The 19,968-nt window shown below is 40.1% G+C and overlaps 1 protein-coding gene across 1 annotated transcript in view; it reads left to right on the top strand.

Moving 5' to 3' along the window:
* HABP4 (hyaluronan binding protein 4) overlaps nucleotides 1-19,968 on the top strand; it is a 31,591-nt gene that overhangs the window by 6,721 nt on the left and 4,902 nt on the right. The window contains exons 3-6 of the mRNA XM_087822602.1: nucleotides 5,776-5,937; nucleotides 6,149-6,217; nucleotides 11,219-11,302; nucleotides 19,252-19,420. Of these exons, the coding sequence (XP_087678728.1) occupies nucleotides 5,776-5,937; nucleotides 6,149-6,217; nucleotides 11,219-11,302; nucleotides 19,252-19,420 (484 nt within the window). The remainder of the gene's footprint in view (nucleotides 1-5,775; nucleotides 5,938-6,148; nucleotides 6,218-11,218; nucleotides 11,303-19,251; nucleotides 19,421-19,968) is intronic.

Genomic DNA, 19,968 nt, shown 5'->3' with positions numbered 1-19,968 from the left:
CAGGGCCTGGCTATAAATTTTAACCAAATAATATGGCTTTGTAAAATTGTACTCGAGTCCATTTAAACAAACCTTAAAAAAAAATAAAAAGTCCAGAGTAGCTCAATGAGAGGGCTGAGCAGGTGGTGACTTATGCAGATCTGTTCCCTAGCAGTTAAACGTTCAAAACATCGAGAAAGTGTATCTTCTACCACATTGGAGGTGGGGTTGGAAAAAGGCTTAATTCTGCCCTTTTTTTGAAATTACTTCAAATTTGCTGTGTAATGGCCATGTCTGCATGCTTATAAAAAGCCTTCTGGATCAGAGCTGCTTATTTTAGGGAGCATTTGTGTGTGTGTTTTTCTCACTTCAGGAATTTATTCTGTGGAAATAAGGAAATTATAGCTCAAAAGCACAAACTCGTGTTCCCAGTTTTTTTAGTAGCAAAACTACAAGTCTTTAAAAAGGGTAAGATAGGTCTTTATGTGTTAACATGAAAAGATGCCTATTAAGTGAAGTCATACATATATATAAGACTAGGGGTAGGGTGGGATGTGGGATTATGGAAGGATTTTTTTCTTTAAAAATAACTTCAGTTTAACAAAAAGTTGCAAGAATTATATAGAAAATTTCCATATCCCATCATCCAGATTCCCCAGATGTTAACATTTTACCACATTTGCTTTATTATATCCCTTTCCCTCCTCTTTCTCTCTGTTTCTCTCCCCCATATGTCTTCTCTCCCTCTCTCTCTCTCCCTCCCCGCCCCCGAGTCTCACACACACACACACACACACATGCACACACCTTTTGCTTTGTCATTTGAAATGAGAGTAAGGTGCAGGAATGTCCCTTTATCCCTAAATACTTTAAATGTGTTTCCTAAAAACATGGTATCAAACTTATTAACATCAATATAATTCTGTTGAATTCTCTAAATTATGTAATCTACAGACTACTCAGATTTAGCAGTTTTCCTACTAATGTCCTTTTAGCAAAAGGAAAAAAAAACACCTCAGGAATAAGCCTTGCATTTCATCATCTTTAATTTGGGACAGCTCCGTAGTCTTGATCTTTTAGTTTTTTTGAAGAGGACAGGCCAGTTGTTTCGTAGAGCAGTCTAGAATTTGAGTTTGCCTGGTGTTTCCTCGCAGAATGAGTTCACCTGGCAGGAACACCACAGAAGAGACGTCTCCTGTCCTTCCCAGTGTATCACGTTAGGGATATGGAGGAATTCTGACTTTCAAGGAAAATGTGCCATCAGAAAGGATATTTTTCTTAGTTTCTTTAAAAGTACTAGTCTATTAATAAAGGCCCGTAAGACCTTCAGTAAAAATAATTTATAGTCTTTTCAGATAATTTGGAAAATGTGTAGAATTATAAAGAAAATTAAAAGCACCTGTCTCACCTAATCTGAGATGTTGACTCTTAACCCTTTGCCTGTCTCCTTTTTGTACATAGATGTACTTAGATGTGACGGTGATAGTGCGTGTACACTGAGCACTTTATATTCTTTTACACCTGACACGGCAGAAGTCTTCCCCATGTCATTAGCAGTCTCTGGGAAGCATTTTTAATGGTTCTGTTATGACCTGCTGTTTGTATGTATTATAATGTAACCATCTCCTTAGTGTTGGACATTCGCTCAGCTTCCAGTCTTTTACTTTATAAATAATACCCAGTGAGCAGTGTTTTGTGTACGTAGGGACTTTCCTAGACGGAGTCCTGGAAGTGGGTCCTAGTTAGGATCATAAAGCAGTGGTTCTCATGGATGCAAATCTGGGCCGCCATTGTGCTTCAGTGCAAGGTTGGATGGCTACATATGGTGTGAAAATAAACAAAAATTGGGCTGGAAGGCACCCTGGCCGGTGTGTCTAAGGGGTTAGAGCGTCAGCCTGCGTACCAAAGTGGCCAGGGTTTGATTCCCGGTCAAGTGCAGGAGACAGCCAGTCGATGTGTCTCTCTCACATTGATCTCCCTCTCTCTACTCTTTCTGAAAAGCAATGGAAAAAATACCCTCAGGTAAGGATTAACCAAAAAAAAAATTGGGGTGGGGGGGTATTGATACATAGTGACAAATCACTATCCTGGTAACCTATTAATGTACTCTATCACTAACAATCTGTAAAACCATTTTTCATAGCACTTTGTCCATACTTAAATATAATAATGTTTGTTCTTTGCTTACTTGATAGAGAAAATAGTTATTGCCGTGCATTCCTGATACCGATCCACGCTTATTGGACAGAATTATAGAATCTTGGTCATAGAGTCTTAAGAATCTTAAGACTGTCTAGTCCCATCCTCTCAGTTTATGGATGAAGGAACAGAGGCCCAGAATTTCAGCGCTGTGGAGTCTGGTCATCGCCAGCTAACAGGGATTTTTATTCCTCCAGGGCACAGCTCATGTTTCCACGTAGAAGCAGTGGCATAAATGGTGCTGGGAGCAACTGTCAGTGTGGCCGTGTGCAGTCAGCCACGTCACTTCTTGCATATGGTCCGGGAGTGGAACTGCTCTTTTTAATACAGTAGGAATTTTTCTTTAGGCTCCAAATGATGAATTGAAGTGAACTCTTAGAACCCAGGCTATTAGGAAATTAGTCTGCCTCTGTCTGGATACATTTTGGTTCTTTGGCTCTTTCTGGCACTTTACTGCTGTTCTTTTAAAATCCGTTCTAGTTCAGAAAGAATCACTTAGGTATTTAAATTTTCCCCCTCCTCATGAGGAAGCATTTTTTAAAAACTGTAGTAGTGTATACATAATACTTACCATTTTAACCACTTTTAAATGTACAGTTCAGTGGCATAAGTCCATTCACACTTGTGTAGCCATCACCACCGTCCTCCTCCAGAACCTTCTCATCTTTTCCACCTGTTCACATTAAACACCAGCTCCCCATTCCCCCATCAGGAGCCTCATTCCCTTTACTTGTAAAAACGTCCTCATGTCTACTTAAGAGCATTGTTGTAGGAGTGGGTGACAGGTACGTACAGCTGGATGCTTGGCTCAAAGGTGGTTTTCCTTCCTTTTGCTTGTGAGTGCATCACCAAGCTCCCAAGTGGAGGACAGGATTCCTAATCTCACCACCCTCATTTTATAATGAGGGGAAAGTAAAGAAGCAATTGTAAATATATTTACTTGGGGGTGGGAGTAAATTTGTGAAGTAAAGAAAAAATGATTTAAGGGATTAAAAATACACCTGAACACACAGGGCTATTTTTAGGGTCAGTTTCAATCATGATTATAGTTTAAATGAATTTGTAACTTTATCCGTATCTGATTTAGATTTCATGTAAATTTAGACCTGATTTTGACTATTGGCATTACTTTTCTTGTATGTTTTTTGCTTTATTTCCTCTCAATTTTTAGGTAGACTTTTTTTATTTTATGACCCTATCCAACTTCCTGGTTAAGAACTTATTTTTCTTTTGTCATTGTTTTAGAACTATGCTTTAGGTCCTTTAACATAGAATCAGATTTTACAAAAATCATCTCCATTTAAAAATTTGGTTTTGGTCAGGGGTGGTAGGAGACAAAAGTCAACTTGGAACATTTATTTAGAATGGTGTTTCTTATAAGAGTCTGGCATAAACTTAATGACTGATGCTTCTCTCTTTCTTTATCTTTTTGAGTAAGGAGAATTAGAAGTTTTGTATGTTTTCACCCATGATCATATAGTAGCTTTTTAAATATATTTTTATTGATTTTAGAGTGATAGGAAGGGGAAGTGGAGAAAGAGAGAGAAACACTGTGTGCCTCCCGAATTTACTCCTACTGGAGATCCAACCCACAGCCTGTGTATGTGCCCTGTCCCAGAATTGAACCAGGGACCTACCAGTGACCTTTCAGTGCACTAGAGGACGCCCAGCCAACTGAGCCACACCGGCCAGGGCTATCGTAGTATTTTAATGTAACATTTTCAGCCATAGAAGTAGACCTCTAGTTCCAGCATTGGAGCTACTAATAATGCCCCACTGGATTTCCCTTTTTTAAAATTAAATTTATTGGGATGACAATGGTTAATATGAACATATAGGTTTCAGGTGTGGGTTTCTGTGTTATAAGACCTGTATATTGCTCTGTGTGCCCACCACCCAAATAATTAGATTTCAATAACTTATTTCTTGTAGCTTTAAATGTTTGCAAAAGTCATGACAAATTAAAAAATATAATTTGTCTTATTAAACTAGGGTTTAATGATTAAAGAGATGTGGCCCTTCCTTCAGGAGCCTTGAGTTTAGTGGAGGAGAAGGGAGTCCTCATGGAAAGTGATGGTGACCAGCAGCGAGGCAGAGCTGGGTGTGGGGAGAAGTGGGTAGGCAGTCAGGCCCTGGGTCCCGCGGGTGTGGCAGGGGAAAGGGGGAGTGGAGAAAGGGCCCAGTTCTTGGCTTGGGCACTCTTGTGTTGTGAGTTAGGGACCGTAGGAGGAGCAAGGGGTCACTGTTGGTCACACATCTACAGGGCTGGGAGGTACAGAGGAGGATGTCCGGGAAGTACCTGACTTTGTGGCCTGGAATCAGAGACACCCCCCCCCCCCAGTGAGACACACGGGGTCACAGGAATGAGGGCCACATAGCATTGGCATAGAGGTGAGGCCGGTGTGCAGGGGACAGGAAGTTGGGAATGCCAGCGCCCTTCAGGACGGATGAGTAGAAGAGAAAGGGAGGCAGCTGTGTGTCGAGTGCCAAGACATGGTGGGTGGGAAAGGCAAGGTGCAGCGCTTTTCCCTTTGTGTCACCCCGGAATTGCCTGCCTCTAGAAGTGGAAGTAAGGTGCTGAGGAGCAAGGGGAGTACCTTGTCAATTTTGTACCATGTATTGGTATTACCTATTACAAAAATAATTTTTTAAAAATATATTTTTATTGATTTCAGAGAGAGGAAGGGAGAGAGAGAGAGAAACATCGGTGATGAGAGAGTCATTGATCGGCTGCCTCCTGCACACCCCTGCTGGGGATCGAGCCCACAACCTGGCTTGTGCCCTGACCAGGAATCGAATTGCGATCTTCTGGATCATAGGTTGATGCTGAACCACTGGGCCACACCAGCCTGGCCAAGAATAGTTTTTTAAGGAAAAAGAAGCCAGAGAGGTCAGAGGAAAAGTAGTGGTTGGCAGTATCACATGGTGAGTTAGGGGCCAAATGACTTAAAGACAAAAGTTACTATTGGGTTTAACAGCCAAGAGGTGGTCTTTAGCTGTCCTTGGACGTTTATGTGGAGTAGTGGGGTAGAAGTCAGGTTGTCATAGGATAACATTTCAGCCCCAAATGTCACTGACTGGTTGTGTGTTTGAGATAGGGATATTTAGGAGGGGGCATAATTTGAAGTTGAATCATTTTTCTTATTACATAAACATTCCAAATTTAACTTAAATATTTAGTATTAGAAGTGGAAGGAACCTTCAGGTTAGTTTATCTAGGAAACCAGATCCAGAGAGAGAAAGGGGTTCCCCTCTGCATACTAATATAAGACCTGCTTAGGGCCTGCTCTCACTCGCTCCCCCACTTAGTAGCCGTATGACCTCGGGCAAGTTACCTACCTCCACTGCGTCTCAGTTTCCTCATCTGTGGGCAATAGTTGTATATTATAGATTTGTTTGTGGGAATTAAATGACTGTATGTGAAGCACTCAGAACAACACCAGGGATAGTATGTGTTCAGTAAAAGTTAACATGTAATTCATTGTTCAGGCCACCACTCTTTCCAATATACCGCAGCTGTAATGTCCTCGAATTTTTTTTCTTAAAAAGCCTTAGCTCTTTAACTGACCACTTTTTATTATACCTGTCTTTTCCTAGACCGGTTGACAGGTTTGATCGAGACAGACCCCTGAGAGGACGGGGTGGTCCCAGAGGGGCCCTGCGGGGCAGAGGCCGAAGTGGTCCTGGGAGCAGAGCTTTCGACCGTTTTGACCAGAGAGGGAAACGGGAATTTGAGAGATATGTTGGGAATGATAAAATGTAAGTTTCTTTATAAATTCTGTTTTTACTTCAAGATCGTAGTCATACATAGTATGAATCTATTATGTGTTACTGTTTAGTTGACTTTATATTAGTAAGTTGCTCTTTCTGAAGGAGCTGATCCCGGGATAGCGTTCATGATCAACTTCTCTGCGTCAGAGATTGACTACAGCCAGCTTTCAGTTTAAGGGAATATTCTTTCTTTCTCTAGAGCAATGAGAACTGAAGACAACATGGGTGGATGTGGAGTTCGCACCTGGGGATCCAGTAAAGACACCAGGTACAGTGCAAATGTGTGCATTCTGTGGACCTACAGTTAAGTGGAAAACTCAGTTCTTGTCTGTCTTTCATAAAAATTATGTTCTCTGTTGTGCTTGCAGGTCTGTATACTTTGTTCCCTGAAATAGAGGTTGATTTTAGGCTTTTGTTTAGTGAGATAACTTTTAAAAATGGGTTTGCTGTGTTGCTATTAGATTTGAAAACTTTTTAAAATTCTTTCGCCAAAATTTATAAAGAACTTGTGAAACTCAACACCAGGAAAACAAACAATTCAATTAAAAAATGGGCAAAGGACCTGAATAGACACTTCTCCAAAGAGGACACACAGCCCAGCCGGCGTGGCTCAGTGGTTGACGTCAACCCATGAGCCAGGAGATTGCGGTTCAATTCCAGTCAGGGCACATGCCCAGCTTGTGGGCTTGGAGGCAGCTGATCAATGACTGTCTCTCATTGATGTTTCTCTCTGTCTCCCTCTCCCTTCCTCTCTCTGATATCAATAAAAACATATTCTTTTTTTAAAAAAGAGGACACACAGATGGCCAAGAGACATATGAAAAGATGCTCAACATTGCTAATCATCAGAGAGATGCAAACTAAAACCACATGAGGTAGCACCTCACACCTGTCAGAATGGCTCCATCAACAAGTCAACAAACAGCAAGTGCTGGCGAGGGTGTGGGGAAAGGGGGACCTAGTGCACTGCTGGTGGGAATGCAGACTGGGGCAGCCACAGTGGAAAGCAGTTTGGAGTTGCCTCAAAAGATTAAAAGTGGAAATACGTTATGACCCAGCAATTCCACTTCTGGGAATTTATCTGAAGAAACCAAAAACACTGATTCGAAAGAATATGTGTAGCGTTATTCACAGTAGCCAAGATTGGGAAGCAGTCCAAGTGTCCGTCAGTAGATGAGTGGATAAAAAAAGCTGTGTTGCATTTACACAATGTAATACTACTCAGCCATAAAAGAAGGAAATCTGCCTGGCTGGTGATCGAGCATCCACCTATGATTCGGGAGATCGAGGTTTGATTCCTAGTCAGGGTACATGCCCAGGTTTTGGGCTCAATCCCCAGCAGGAGGTGGGGGGGAGTGCAGAAGGTGGCTGATCAATCACTGTCCCATTGATGTTTCTGTCTCTCCCTCTCCATTTCTCTCTGAAATCAATAAAAATATATATATATTTTTTTTAAAAAAGAGAAATCTTACCCTTTGCAACAGCATGGATGGACCTGGAGAGCATTATGCTAAATGAAATAAGCCAGTCAGAGAAAGACAAAATTTCACTTATATGTGGAATCTAATGAACAAAATAAACCAACAAACAAAATAGAAACAGACTCATAGGTACAGAGAACAGACTGACAGCTGTCAAAGGGAAGGGGGGGTAGGAGGGCTGGGTGAAAAAGGTGAAGGGATTAAGCAAAAAAGCAAAAAACCCCTCACAAACAGTATGGTGATTACCAGAGAGAAAGTGGGGTGGGGGGAGGTAGGAGAGGGTAAAGGGGCATAAATGGTGATCGAGGAGACTTGACTTGGGGTGGTGAACACACAGTACCATATACAGATGATGTGTTATAAAATCATACCCCTGAAACCTATATAATTTTGTTACCCAAGTAACCCCAATAAATTCAATTAAAAAAAAAATTCATTTGTCTTATTTTAGCCAAACAAATTTGTGTGTTTGCTGATGCCCCAAGCACATGACACTGCATTTGCGTATGCCTCAGAGTGCCTTTTAAATGCCTGAATATTCTATACTTACCTTTTTCATGATCTTTCAAAGATCTTATATATATTACATCTTGATTTCCTGAAATCACTTGCAGATTGAAGCTCAGTGACAGAGTTTCATCTGAGGTTCAAATTTGACATTTCTCTGAGGTATCATGGTGTCTCAGATCTGTGCTAGCTTGCTCCTTAAAGGAGGTGCTTGGTTCTGCTGTTTCTGTCATTTCATAGCCACAGGGATGATGCCTGCCTGGTGTCTGCAAAGGCTTAGGCAGGAAGCACCTGAAGGCAGTGTAGGCGAGGAATGGGTCAGCCTAGCATGTTGCAGGGCGGGCTTCCCACAAGTTTGAACTCTTAAGAGGATCCAGACTTCTACTTTTCTTCTTTGAATATAAGCTTTTTATATAAACTGATTTTTCTGAAGTTATTATCCTTAAAGACAAATGTACACAGTAATATCAAATGTAACGTTAGATCGACTACCGTTGCACATCTGTGCTGTCCTTGAAAGGAAGAAAAACTTGTTGAATGTTCTCAGTCTGGGGTTCCATGAGATCTGACCACAAATCTTTTCATTTTGTTTTATTTTGCTGTGATAAGACACATACATTTTTGTGATAAAATATTTTTAAAGAGTAACATGGGCACCTCTTGAGTCATCTGGTTTACTGCTTTAATACTGCCGCTCCATTTCCGTTTACGTTTGAACGTAAACTTCTTGGCTCCAGGTGATTACTTGCGGTAACAAAGGTCAGTGTTGGCCATGTAGCAAGAGGTGCCTGTGCTCCTGGCTGTTGGACCGGCACGTCCGACGTGGAGGTGAAAGGTGCCCCGTGGCACTCATCTTGGGTTGGTTTGTGAGTAATGAAGTCAAAGCTCTAAGATGGTAATAATCTGTACTTGAAAGATTTATTGTAGAGTAAGACTTTGTTTACTTAATTTTTGAGATTTTGACTTGCCATCATGAAAACGTGCAGTGTAGTAGAGTTACGTGCTACCTTTGATTAATGAGAAAAGAGCAGAGGTGGGCCTAATGCAGTAAGTGATGTGTCCGTGGCTGGCGAGGCCAGGTGCTGCACGTTTCATTGTAGGTGTGAGGGTTTTGCTGTAGTTTAATATTTCCGTTTGAAGATATTGGCAGTAGGACCAGATCTGCGGACAAGATGCTTTCAAAATGATGTGACTGAGCCATTTCCAATGTTACTGGTTTTCAGAACAGTTTGATCGTGAGTACCTCTGCTGGAAGTAGAATTTGCTCCATCAGCAGCAGTTTACAAAGTATAATATCAGATATTATTTCCTTGTTACCAATTGAAATAGACGCTCATGAATGCAATTTGCAATAATGCTGCCTTCCAGCTTCTGTTGTGAAGAGCAGGACAGTTTATGTAGTAATCAAGGAACATTTGGCTAAAATCTGTTCACTGTCATTGATTTGTTTAAGTGTGAAGTCTGATTGAATTTGAGCTAGGAAACAAAGCCTTGAGGTGTTCAGCATCGTTTGTGGAACATAAGTGCTCAAACAGGCACTTTCTATGTTAGAACAGCTGAAGTCAAAACATACACTTGGCCCTGGAGCTATGTCTTTCTTCTAACTAATCCAACATCGGGGATTGACTTTAAACAAAATAACAAAATCTGGCAGAATAAATTGTACCTGATATTGAAACTTAATTGTTTTGTAGTTGTGGTCATATGGTACTTTAAGAGCTATAAATACAATGTTAGTTTTACATTTATTCATAAAATAATTTAGGTCAATACAGGGAGAAGATCTGTGATTTTTTTTTTTCTTTAAAATTATTTGTTCAAGTTTTAGAAATACTGGTTTTTACAGAGTCTCTTGGTATTGTATTCTGCTTCTTTTTTCCTTCCCCATATCTTTGTAGCCGTTTTATGGATTTTAATTGTTGAAAGCTATGAATTGTCAATACACCTATGTTTTTTATCCCCTTGGTTTATTATGTGGCCAAGGGAATAAAGAGAAAGTTGGAGTCATTTGGTGGTTTGGCTGCTGCTCGACTTTGGGGCTCCTGGGTGCTAAAAGCTTCCATGATCTTGCAGGGTCAGGCAGGTGTGAAGAGGTGGCCTTTGTGAAGGGGCCTCCGCTGGGCGGAGTAGCAAGGATGCCCTCCCAATCCCAAGTGCATTTGATATAGGACCTTTTTTAAAAGTAAAAATTGCCCCGCCTGTGTGACTCAGTGGTTGAACACTGACCCATGAACCAAGAGGTCGCTGGATCGATTCCCAGTCTGCAGGAGGGAGGAGGGGGACATGCACTAGGCAGCCAATCAATGTTGGTATTTCTCTCTCATCTATGTTTCTATCTCTCCCTTCCTCTCTCTTTAGAATTAATAAAAACATATTTTTATAAAAGTGAAAATCATTCAAATTTTGTATTAAAAAAGTGAGTTGATATTTTAAAAGTTGATTACAATAGCTTTGATTTGAGAATTAAAAAATATTAGTGTAAAATGAGTATTCTGTTATTACAGTTCAGTTTATGTTTACTTTTGAAAAAATAGCTTATTTTATGAAACTGCGCTCTGTATGTAGAGTGTAAAATATTTCTAATGGATATGTAATATCCATTATATTGACATTATATATTTAAATATATTGACTAATTTTAGCATTTTCCTGAAAATGAAATTTCTTTTGCTGGGACTATTTTGTTTTTAAGTAATGTTCAGATAGGATTAATGTTACCATAAAAAGGAAGAATTAAGATCATATGTGTTAAAATTCAGATTGTTTTACGTGCTGTAATTTTCGAATGTGCAGACTATGGTATATAAATTGATGTTTCAACCTTTTTCAAGTATAGTTATTATCAGCTTGTTTGTAATCCTGCACACTTATTTCTGTGGAATGTTTTTACTTTCTTACCATTTTCTGCAAGTCTGATATGGCACATTCTTACCTATTGTAAGTCATTTCATGGTCCCTGTTGATACTGGGAATTTCCTAAGTTCGTAAGAGTTGAATATTTCTTCTGGTCCTTTATAATAAGTTTTAAATTTTAGACCATTCATAGAAACTTCTATTTCTCTAACTACCTTTCACATTTGTGGATATAGTTTATATGGATTAGCAATTGAGAGCGTTTTCTCTTTTTTATTTTAATGTGGATTACCTGCATGGATATATAATTCCTTGAGGGATATCTACTTAAGAAAAGGACATTGAAATATGTTTTTTTTTATCTTGAACATGTAAGAGCATTGATGTAAACAAGTTTGTGTGACTAGAATGGTTGTCCCTGCTTTCAGTGACGCGGAACCAACTGAGCCTTCGGAGGAGCCCCTTGTGGTGGAGGAGCCGCCGGACCCCCTGGAGGAGGGGTCTCCAGCCAAGTAGGTGTTTCATTCATTTTCCCATTGGGTTGTTGGGCTTTTTCTTACCAATTTCTAAGAGCTCTTCATAGAGCAGGAAGCTCAGCCTTTTGTCGTATCACAGAGGTTTATCTACTTAATATATTAATGAATAATTGAGCTAATTAATAATTCAAATCTAATAAATGATTAGTAATGATAATGAGTTAAATTCAGGTCTTCTGTCCTGTGTGTACACCTCTTTTCCATCTGCAACCGGTCCTCTGACTAGTCTCTCTCTTGTCATGACGCCCTTCTCTTGCCCCTTTGTTCTCTCTCCCCTCTTTTCTTCGTGGAGCTGAGGTCCCTGGTTCATCTCCAGCACGCTTGCCAAGTCTTTAAACTCCCCTGCGCCTTGGGTTTGTCGTGCCTGGCTAGCAGAACCCACCTGCCGACTGACTGTTGCTGTCTGCCTCCTCTCTGCACCCGCGGGCTGGGCCCTGCGAGTCGCTCTTGACCACCAGCATTCTGAGAGCCCGCAGCACCGCCCAGCAACCCCCATTTCGTGGGTTCACTCTTTCTCTCCCCCACTACAATGACTGACTTAATCCTCTTGTCCTCTCAAATCCCTGACGCTGTCCCCCATTTGCCTACACCTGCTCTTTCATTTTCTGGATACAACTTTGCCCCTATGTCACAGAGAAATTAGGAGCCATTAGATGGGAACTTCGTCACCTTCCCAAAGGTGCAAACCTGCCTACACCTGCGTGCCTTCCGGCCGCCTTCCCTGTGCTGAAAGGAGGCACCGTCTCTCCTCCCACCTCTCCGTGCTTTGAAGCCTGTTTGATGCTGACTTCACAGAAACCTCCCACTGTCACTTAGCTCCCCCCTTTTAGGTATGTTCACCTCCTGCCTCCCTTTTCTGCTCTTCCAGTAGCATTTGTTAAAAACATGCTCAGTTTCTCCTGTTTTAAATCTTCTCCGCTTGCCCCACATATTCCCAGCTACCTTGTCCAGGGAGCGTGCTCGCCCCTTATCTTCTCCCTTTTTACTTCTCCCTTCCCTCCAGGTCTGGCTCTGTCCTCGGTGCCCTTCTGAAGCAATCACCACATGCCTCTAGGCCTGGTGGATGCTGTGGTCTGTGTCGTCCTTGACCTCTCAGAGCATCTGACTTTATTGATCTTTTTTCTTTTTTAATACCCAAGGATATGTTGAGAGAGAGAAACATTAATCGGTTGCCCCCGAACGTGCCCTGACCAGGGATTGAACCCACAGCCTAAGTGTGTGCCCTGACCCGGAATCAAACCGCGACCTTTTCTTGGTGTGTGAGACAGTGCTCCAACCAGCTGAGCCACCTGGCCAGGGCTGTTGATCTTGAGCCTTGGTTTGCGTGATTCCTGCACACACTGGCTCTCCCTCCGCCTCTTAGCTCCTTGGCAGACTCAACCTTGTCTCTCGGTCTTTTAAAATACTGAGCTCTTCAGGGCTCCCCCCTAGGTCGTCTTCTCTAGTGTCTCTTTGTAGGAACTCATGCACTGCGCAGCTTGAATTGTCATTTATACACTGACTCCGGAATATATGCCTCGGGCTCCCAGCTTCAGCACGGACTCCAAGCTTATGTGTCCACCTTGCTGCTGGACACCTGCCTTTGGACGTCCCAGTGCTCCTCCTGCACAGCGTGTCCAGGGCGGAGGTCTCCACTCCTCCGGTCCTCAGTAGGTGTCCATCTTGTGGAGCAGTGTTGCCATCTAACCAGTTGCATAAACCAGAATCTGGGAGTGATCCCTGAACTTCTTCGCCTTGACCCCTCCCCACCAAGACCCAGCCTCACTCTGCCCCGATGACCGGTACCTTCTGATATGCACCACCTCCACTTACCATAGTCTCAGCTGTCGTCGTCTGGTCTGTCACTGTAGCTCCTGTCAGGGCTCCCTGCATGCTTACCGTTGGCCAGCCTGTTGCCACACCAAAGTGGCTTTCCCACTGGTGGTCCACTTGTCCCCACACACCTTGCGTAAGACCCTGGTGGCTTCACGTCCAGTTTCTGTTTGGTGTCCTGACTTGCATGGTTCTGTGTGGTCTGCTCCTGCAGGGTTTCTGTGCTTTCTCTGGGTTTACCAGGGGGCCCTTATTTTATGTTTTCAAATACCTTTCTCCTGCCTCTACCCCCGCACTTGCCATAGAGCTTTTACAAGTACTGTCCTTTTTTCCCTGTACCTCTCTTCCAAACCCCCTTCCAGCCTTCACCTATTTAACATTTATTCATCCTTTAGCTACCAAGAGTCACCATGTCTATTGGTTTAAGCAGGTGGATTCCAAGTGAGTATGCTGGGTTCAAATCCCAGCTCTGCCACTTAATTTGGGCAAGTTATTTAATCTCTGTTCTTGGTTTCCTTCATCTGTAAAATGGGAATAATAATAGGACCTACATCAGAGGGTTGTTTTGAGGGTTGGTTGGGGGTATGTGTATGTGTGTCATGTAGAGTAGGACTGGCACGTTTAGTACTGTATAAATATCTGCTCTTGTTACTTATTGCAAGAGTAAAATGCTATAATGATTGATGATTTTTGAAAGCTGCTAATTTACCATTCAAAACAGCTAAGAAAGGCATTTTAAGAAGTAGATTAATAGTTAATATGAATATTTAGTGAGTTAACTAATTAACAGTGTATATAGATGTTGAGAAGGTGAGTTAAATAGTTATGGGGAAAATTATATCTTTTTTGAGCCATTTCTACAAATTCAGGTAACATAAAACAGAATAAGAGAGTAATGTAGCATTATTCTAGTCTGTAGAATTGATCATGCTACTCTAGCACTGATAATATTAGACAAAATAATTCTTCCAAATTATCAGTTACTCTGAAAGACAAAATAATGATTTGGTGGCCATCTGATTGTCTGCAATATCCTAGCAGAGCTGGCCAGCAAATCTTCCACTCTTTTCTGCTGACTGAGTAGACAGTGAGCGTCTAGTTAGAATTACAGGCGCTGCACCGCAGGCAATCTAGCGGCAGACTGTGTTGAGGAATTTTTGCTTCTGCACTGCCTTGTCAAATGTTAAAATTATTACTAAAATTTCTAATTGTAGAATTATAATTTTTTGGTAATTTCAAAATTAGGCTTGTATGTAAGAAATACATTTGAAAATGGTGATGCTCTCTGATCTTGGCTTTGTCTGAATATTAATCTAACACTCAGGCTTTTGACATTCAGCTACAATGTATATTCAGCACACGTCTTGGTTTAGAACTTCTTGAAGGGTGAATTGAATGTATCGGTTTTATAGTTTTGGGTTTTATATTTAGGACTCTGATCCATTGCTTTAAAAAAGTACTATGTATGTAGTTGATCCCTTTTGAGTTGATTTTTGTACACGGTTTGTAGTGTGGATAGAAGCCCCTTTCTTTGTGTATCCAGTCGTTCCGGCACACTGAGCGCCGCTGCTGAAAGTCAGGTGCCCATGTGTGGGTGAGAGCATTCCTGTACTCGATTTTGTTAGTCTGTCTGTGTTACACTAATGTCACTCTATCTTAATTACCCTTGAGTCACTCTTAATCTATGTTTTCTCTTTTTTCTTCTTGCAATTTATGTGTTAAAGAAGCTAGGTCATATGTCCAAAGATTTTCTCAGAGTCATAATTTTACTGAAGCATCCCTGTGGGCAGTGGTGTAAATACTTAACGCCCGCATCTGTTGCACTGCTGGTTTCTGTGGTGTAGATGTTCTTAAATGGCTGATTTAAAACTACCAACGGGACATCACAACGCAGAGTTGGGAAGAGATGTGCAGTAGCACACCATCATGTGTTATTTCCACTGTGCACCTCCAAAAGGCATAAATAACCCCAATAGCACAGATAAAGGTAAAATGTAGTGAAATAATTAGGGAATAGTGAGTTGTATTTATTAACTTTTCATAATATAGTTAATTATAAGTTAATTTGATTTAATTTTTAATATGACTATGTTTAACAGCTGGCTCACAAAATTCCTGAAAATGTAACAATTGGCTTTATGACTTGATACAGCCATTTCTTGTAGAGCAGTGAACATGTTTCTCTCTCCCTCATATTTTGTGTGTTTCCTGAAAATGAATAATGAGAGAAGTTTAATCAAATTCAGGTTCAACTTTTTGGCAAGGTTGTTTCATAGGTTATGGAGGGTCTCGGATTATTATTGCCTTTACCCATGGGGCTGCAAACTGGTGATAGTCTTAATTCTGTCATTAGTTATTAGCTGGAATGATCTGCAGTAGGACTAGGTGATTGCACTGTGGTATAAGTCCATTAAGGAAATGCAGGATAAATAGAAGGCACTTGTTAAATAAAAGGTTACAAGTACCTTTTATTAATCCATTTTCAGAATAATGAGTTGGTTCCCTAGCAACCTTTGGGTACCAAATCTTTGTGTTTTTTTAAAAATATATCTTTATTGATTTCAGAGAGAGGAAAGGGGGCGTGGAGAGAGAGAGAGACAGAAACATCAATGATGAGAGTTGTCATTGATTGGCTGCCTCCTGCAGGCCCCCGACTGGGGATCAGGCCTGCAACCCAGGCGTGTGCCCTTATTGGGAATCCAACTGCGATCTCCTGTCTCCTAGGTTGACCGACACTCAACCACTGAGCCACGTGGCTGGGTGATGCCACATCTTTTTAAAGTGTCATTATGAACTTAGAGATTGAAACAGATTTGGTGTGTTTCAATCCACTGAGTTTTTATTTAGACTGGCCCATTTTTTGACTGGAGGAAATCTCAAGTTGATTGATGATCCTTTTGACACTCATTTAGTGGTCTTTGATAGCTTCCTTGCTGTTGTTCCAGAGCATTATCTAGACTTCCTATCCCATACTTCATACTGGGCCATGTTTCAAAGAGCTGTAGTCCTTTAATAGAACACGCTGTTTAGAGACCATAGTCTGGGCACTAGGTATGCTTACTGCTGCTAGGTTCTTGACAGTTTCTATGACATTTAACTGACAGAGCTGGGAAATAGACACACACACGTTTTTAAGATAAAATGTATTACTAGTTAATTTAATATTTCCTTTTGAAATTTAGGACTACAAGATTTTTAGCTAAAATTTTTTTATATTTGTTTCTTTTCCTTCCATGCTGAAAATCCCAGTTGTCAGTAACATCATACTATTACTCAATTGCAATACACACAACAGACACAGTGACTGCTGTGTGTATTGCAATTGAGTAATAGTTGCAACACTACCTCCAATAATATTACTAGACAGATATATAGAGAGAAATGAGTAAATTCATATTTTAAAGGCACTTTAGTTTCTTCGGTTGGTTAATCACCAACTTCATAAACAATTGGATTAATTGGATTAATTTTGCTTTGAAATTTTAGACATTGCTTTATAATTATGTAAAATAGTTACATGTTTCCAAAAGTGTAATCTGATAAAACATGATATTTTCCAACTAGCTTCTATCCCTGTTCTTTTCCTGGTTTATATTATATTTAAAAAATCCATTTTGTGTACATATTTGTATGTCTCTCCAGGTGAATGTTAACATACATTCCATCCCACCTGGCTTTTTCAGCAACATGTCCAGGTGGTGCTCCATAGCAATATATATATACACAGATATTTCTCATTACTTTTTAAACTGTTTAATATTCTACTGATTAATATCTGTAATTTTCCACCAGTTTCTCTCTAGATGAGTTTGGGTTCTTTCTAGTATTTTGCTATTACAAATTTTAACATCTTTTCATATTTTTGCCAATATTATTTGGGATATATTTTAATATTAGTATTTTCTGACATTATGAAAAATTTCAAACACAGCAAAGTTTAAAGATTTTTACAGTAAACACCTATACCCACCAGCTAACCTGATATAAAATTTATTTATCATAAAATGTACAAAAATACGTGTGCATACATTATTTGATAAATGCATGTACTTGTGGGACCCAAACTCCTGTCCAGATGTAGATTGTTACCATCACCCAGAAAGCTCCCTTGTTCTTCCTTGGAGAATCCACCTTCAATGCTCTTTCTTCCATCAGCTTGGTATTTAAAGTCACTTTACAGATGTGTCTGTTTTGTTTCCACTATGATTTGGTTCCCTGGTTTATGTTATAAAATCTCTCTGATTTTGCTTAGATTTTTCATATTACTAATTTGTAATCTGGAACCTTAAATTACTAATGTCCTTCACTGACGGTATTATAGATTTGATTCCCTTCCTGCCCCCCCCCCAGTGATTTATTTTCTTTTAAACCTTATTTGAGATACATTTCCTCTACTATTCATATCATCGATTTAAGTTGTACAGTTCAGTGGGTTTTGGTATATTACACTATTAAGTTTTTAAAATTGTGATAAACTACATAAAACATTAAAATTGCCATTTTAACCATTTTCAAGTGTATAGTTTAGTGGTATTAATAACCTTCACATTGTGTATAACTATCTCTACCCTCCATCTTCAGAACATGTTCATTGTTGTAAAGAGAAACTGTACCTGTGAAATAATACTCCCCTCCCCCCTCCTCTGAGCCTCTGATGACTCCTCATTCTACTTATTCTCTGTGAATTTGCCTATTTTAGGTCCCTCATATAAGTGGAATATAATAATTGTCCTTTTGTGTCTGACTTACTTCACTTAGCATAATGTTTTCAGGTTTGTCCATGTCAAGGGATGTATTAATACTCCATTTCTTTTTTGTATATTACTTCCTTTGGTGGTAAAAGATGTATAACATAAAATTTATATTTTTGATCATTCTTTTTAACTTATTGATTTGAGAGAGAGAGAGAGAAACACTGATTTGTTATTCCACTTATTCATGCATTCATTGGTTGCTTCTGTATGTGCCCTGACTAGGGATTGAACCCAAAACCTTGGCAAATAGGGACAGCACTCTGACCAACTGAGCCACCTGACCAGGGCTCACCAGCATTTTTTCAAATGTCCTTTTGAGTCTGAACATCTCCTTGAGTGTGGAGTGGTGAAAGCTGTGGTTTTGATTTGCGTTTTCCTGATGGCTGATGATGTTGATCATCTTACTGGTTATTTATAGACCTAGTTTTGGAAAATTGTTCAGAGCCTCGCCTGTTTTTTAGTTGGGTCATTTCTTTTTACTGAGTTGTAAGAGTCCTTTATGTATTCTTAGATGTAGGCCCTTATCAGATACATGATTATCAAATATTTTCTACCATTCTGTGGGTTGTCTTTTTATTTTCCTGATGGTATCCTTTGCAACACAAAAGTTTTCAGTTCTGATGTCCAGTTTATTTGCTTTTTTCTTTTGTTGCTTGTGCTTTTGGTGTCATATGTAGGAAACTATTGCCAAATCCAGAGTCATGAAGGTTTATACCTGTTTTCTAGAGTTTTATACTTCTAGCTCTTATATTTATGGTGTGAGGTGGTGATCCAACTTCATTCTTTTGCACATGGATATCCCTTGAAGAGACTGTTCTTTTGTCTTTGGTATTCTGGTCCAAAAAAATCAGTTGATCATAAATGTGTGAGGGTTTATTTCTGGACTTCATTGATCTACGTGCTTATTTTCTGTTTTCTTTTAAAAACTTAGGAACTTAAAGAGGATATTTACAAAAGTAGGCATTTGTGGCCCATCGTTTTATAATCTGTTCATGGTTTCCTTTGTTTTATCTCAATAGCTTCTCCCATTTCCTTCTACAGTTGTCTCATTTTATGTGTAATGCCATCTGGGAAGGGAGTGCTTGGTGGTCAAGTGCAATGTTAACGTCATTAGGATGGTAATGTTCCTGTTTTTCAAAGACTACTTTGAACACAGACAGGAATCACCTTCAGTTGGCAATGATGGCATAAAACCATGAAAATAAAACAAGGAAGCTTATGGCGCAAAGATTTTCTTACCTTATTTAGAACTGAGATGCAGTACTATGAAAGTATGTTAAACTAATGGTTATGACCTTCTTTGAGAAAGGAGACATTTCAGACCCATCAAAAATTAATCTTTATGATTATACTTTGTAGAGTTCCTGAGTTGGAGGTAGAAGAAACTCAAGTTCAAGAGATGACGCTAGATGAGTGGAAAACTCTTCAAGAGCAGACCAGACCAAAGCCTGAGTTTAACATCCGGAAACCTGAGTCCACGGTCCCTTCCAAAGCAGTGGTGATACACAAGTCCAAATATAGAGATGATGTAAGCATGATGTTTTGCATCTGGAGCTAATCTTCACTTACCTTATTGGAAATGAAATGGGCTTCTCCACTTTTGTTTTGAAAATGTAACATTAGTAGTTAGCGTTCTAGTTTCTACTTAAGAGCAATGGAGATGATGTGTGCTTAATTTTTCTGTATCTTTATATGAAATAATTGAATCCTGACCTGTTGACACTTAATACAAAGCAATAATAGTGACAGTGAATTTTCTGCTCACCCAGAACTGTGCTGAGACTGTGCAAAAACTGTATGTTAATTGCTCTTCATTTTTGTCTCAAAAGAGAGGTGCAGAATGTTTCTGAATGATGCCATTTCATAGGATGACTACTCTGTATCACATGATTAGATTACCCTCACCTCTAATTCTTAGAGCATTTAATTGGGAGGGCTGATCATTTGAAACCAGCTGGAGTGCTATGCCCTGTGTCACTCAGCAGCTTTGCTACCTTTGTGTAACTGCTGAAACTCAGACGAGGAGCCCGGAGAGCCTGGCAGGCTGCTGTCCAGCTGGGATTGCTTACAGCACCT

This window comes from Miniopterus natalensis, chromosome 12 (assembly GCF_054644295.1).
Source record: "Miniopterus natalensis isolate mMinNat1 chromosome 12, mMinNat1.hap1, whole genome shotgun sequence".
Lineage (NCBI taxonomy): Eukaryota > Metazoa > Chordata > Mammalia > Chiroptera > Miniopteridae > Miniopterus > Miniopterus natalensis.
The sequence above is the reverse complement of the archived record's forward strand: the minus strand, read 5'-3'. Positions and strand labels throughout refer to the sequence as shown.